Source organism: Ornithorhynchus anatinus, unplaced genomic scaffold (assembly GCF_004115215.2).
Source record: "Ornithorhynchus anatinus isolate Pmale09 unplaced genomic scaffold, mOrnAna1.pri.v4 scaffold_462_arrow_ctg1, whole genome shotgun sequence".
Taxonomy (NCBI): Eukaryota; Metazoa; Chordata; class Mammalia; order Monotremata; family Ornithorhynchidae; genus Ornithorhynchus; species Ornithorhynchus anatinus.
This window is the reverse complement of record NW_024396824.1, coordinates 196496-199997: the sequence shown is the minus strand read 5'-3', so window position 1 is coordinate 199997 and position 3502 is coordinate 196496. Positions and strand designations below refer to the sequence as shown.

Genomic DNA, 3502 nt, shown 5'->3' with positions numbered 1-3502 from the left:
ATTTATGTTGTTAATGAAATGTATATCGCCTTGATTCCATTTATTTCCTATGGTTTTAATGAGATGTTCATCCCCCTGATTCCATTTATTGTTATCGTTCTTGTCTGTCCGTCTCACCCGATTAGACTGTAAGCCCGTCAAAGGGCAGGGACTGTCTCTCTCTGTTACCGATTTGTACATTCCAAGCTCTTAGTATAGTGCTCAGCACATAGTAAGCGCTCAATAATTACTATTGAATGAATAATAAGGATTATGGCATTTGCGTGTTTATCTCCCCCTGACGACTGTATGCTCATCGTACTCGTGTCTATATAATAAAAATTATTGTGGTAGTCATTAAGCGCTTTCTATGTGCCAACCACTGTTCTAAGCGCTGGGGTAGATACAAGGTAAGCAGGTGGACCCTCGTGGGGCTCACAGTCTTAATCCCCATTTTACAGATGAGGTAACCGAGGCACACAAAAGGTATTGTATTCTTCCAAGCACTCAGCGCAGTGTTCTGCGCACAGTGCTCAATAAATACCATTGATCGATTGACTCTTGAGCCATCCTCCAGAGTTTCCCCACCACTCCCAGTCATCCAAGGAAACAGTTGCGAGTTTAGTGGGATCCCAGAAAAGTCTTGGACACTGGCTTCGTTCCATCTTGATTGTCATCATCAACAGTATGTACTGAGGGCTTACTGTGGGCAGATCACTGTACTAAACGCTGCGGAGAGTACAGTACAACATGTGATAGACACCTTTCCCTGCCCACAATGAGCTTACTGTCCCAGAGGGGGAGACTGACATTAACATGAACAAATGACATATAATTTATAGACATGTATCTAAGTGCAGTGAGGTTGAAGGTGGGGGGAATATGAGATGCCCAAAGGGCACAGATCCCAGTCCAGAAATATCACAGAAGGGAGCAGGAGCCGGGGAAAAGAGGATTTAAGAGCGAGAGCCCTTTTCCAAGCAAGAGTAACGGGCCAAGAGGAATAGGTAATTTTCTGTGAGGTGGCTGAAGCTTTGTCCACACTCGCTACACATATACGGTCTCTCTGCCAGGTGAACACTCTCATGTCTACTAAAGCACAAGCGCTGGCTGTACGCTTTTCCACATTTGTTGCACTTGTAGGGTTTTTCTCCCGTATGAATCCTACGATGGTACACGGGGGACGACTGACAACCAAAAGCCTTTCCACAGTCACTGCAGCGGTAAGGTTTCATACGACCGGAGCTAAGACTGAGAAACCGAAGCGGGAAATTGTCGAAGCAGCTGATTGCCACGGGGCATTGTTGGGACGTCTTCAACAGAATATTCCAGTGGCTTGCGCTGACAGACAGACCTGTGAAAACGAGAGCCGATCGGAAAGGCCGGGCAGACGTCCTAGCGGCAGGAGGACCAGGCAATTCCCCAGCCAGGTCAGAGGGTTCAGAAATCTCATCGAGGTCCACGAGAAATCCTCCAAAGTGAAGAAAACCTATGACTATGAAGTGTGTGACGAAGGCTTCCCTTTTCACTCTCATCTTATTCTACATCAGAGAAGCCATAGCGGAGAGAAACCCTACAAATGTGAGGAATGCGAGAAAGCTTTCTGTAGCCGTTCCCACCTTGTATCAAATCAGAGGATTGACACCGGAGAGAGACCTTATAAGTGTAAAGAGTGTGGAAAAGCCTTCGCCTTTCACTCGTCCCTTGGTTACCACCAGAGGATTCATACAGAAGAGAAACCCTCTAGATGTCCTGAATGCGGGAGTGTTTTCAGTTGTCAGGCATACCTTGTTTATCATCAAATAATTCACACTGGAGAGAAACCTTACCGCTGCAGTGATTGTGGAAAAGCCTTTGGTTGTTAGCCGTCCCTCGTGTACCATCAGAGGATTCAGATGGGAGAAAAACCCTACAAGTGCAACCAATGTGGAAAAGCGTACAGCCAGCGTTTGCGCCATAGTAGACACGAGAGTGCTCACATGGGAGAGAGAGGTCTCGGTCAGCTCTCGGTCAACCCTAATTATTCATCAGAAAGTTCATATTAAGGAGAAACACTACTAGTGTGGCGACTGCGGGAAGGCCCGTGCTCATCGCTCTAACCTCATTGAACATCAGAGAATGTGGAAAAGCCTTCAGGCAGCACTCGGTCTGTACCGATCATCGGAAAATTCACACTGGAGAGAAACTCCACAATTGCAAAACCCTTCCGTAGTCGCTCGGACCTTGGCAGTCGTCGCAGAACCCACACTAAAGAGAAGCTCTATGCGTGGGCCGAATGTGGGAAAGGCTTCGGTCGACAGTCACACCTCATTATGCACGAGAGGATTCACACTGGAGAGAAACCCTGCACGGGCCGTGAATGCGGAAGAGCCTTCAGATGTCGCTCGACCCTCGTCATTCATCAGAGAACTCACAGCGGGGAAAAACCCTACGGATGTAGCCACTGAGGAAAAGCCTTCAGCTGTCGCCCGATCCTTTCTAGGCATCTCAGAGTTGATAATCGGAAGAAGGATACAGGCGCGAGGGAGTAGCTGAGGCAGAAGCGAGAGTGTTCTGGGTTTTGTCTTCCACGGCGCTCTGAGGACCGGGGGCTGCCCAAAGTCAACTCACTTGCTCTCTTACTGCGCCAGTGTTTGGAAGACTCCTTGAAGCTATGGTTGCCCTCGCCCTCAAGCCCTATTGTGCTCTTTCCAAAGTGGCAAGGGGAGAACGGAAGCAACAGGTGTCTTAGGAAAGTTTTCGAAGTCTGGAGACGTTGGAACAATCGCTGCCGTAGTCTGCTGGAAGCTTATTAAACAGCTTCTTCCTGCAGAGCCAGAAGCAGGGAACCATACCTCTTGTGGCCTTTATTGATACGTTGCTTTCTGAGCTTTTTCTATCCTCTGCTCAAGGTCTCTATCTCTCCAGGGACCCTAATAATAATACTAACTATGGTATCTGTTAAGCATTTACTACGTGTGAAGCATTGTTCTAAGCACTGGGGAAGATACAAGGTAATCAGGTTGGACACAGTCCCTGTCCCATATGGGGCTCACAGTCTCAATTCCCATTTTATAGATGAGATAACTGAGGTCCAAAGAATTGAATCTAAGTTCACACAGCAGAAAAGTGGCAGAGTCGAGATTAGAATCCAGGTCCTCTGACTCTTAGCCCTCGGCTCTTTTCTTTGGCCATGCTGCTTTTGGTCCTCTTCACAAATTTTAGATTCACTTCACTTAGATTCATTTCTTTGGACCTCAGTTAACTCATCTCTAAAATGATGGTTGAGAGTGTGAGCCCCATATGGGACAGGGACTGCATCTGACCCAATTTGCTTGCATCCACTCCAGTGTTTGGTTCTGTTCCTGATGCCAAGTGAGCACCCTAACAAACACCGCAGTTGTTATTATTATTTTATCATTATTAGTACAACTGAAAAGAAAAAAACAAAAATCATTTCTGCCTGAGAGACACTCCAACAGGTCTGAAGTGAGGTGGGAGATCCTCTGCCTGACTTGTTCTGGTTGTCCTGCTGGGCTGAGCC

At 47.2% G+C, this 3502-nt stretch overlaps 1 protein-coding gene across 1 annotated transcript; it reads left to right on the top strand.

Annotated features, from left to right (window-relative positions):
- Positions 1–1148: 1148 nt before the first annotated feature.
- Positions 1149–1859, top strand: LOC100086029 (zinc finger protein 626-like). The gene has a single exon (XM_029057167.2). It carries the CDS (start codon positions 1149–1151, stop codon positions 1842–1844), a length of 696 nt encoding a protein of 231 aa, XP_028913000.1. The 3' UTR covers positions 1845–1859.
- Positions 1860–3502: the final 1643 nt, after the last annotated feature.

Excerpts from the sequence above, each read along its gene's own strand:
- LOC100086029 (XM_029057167.2), top strand. The coding sequence starts at position 1,149 with ATGGTACACGGGGGACGACTGACAACCAAAAGCCTTTCCACAGTCACT.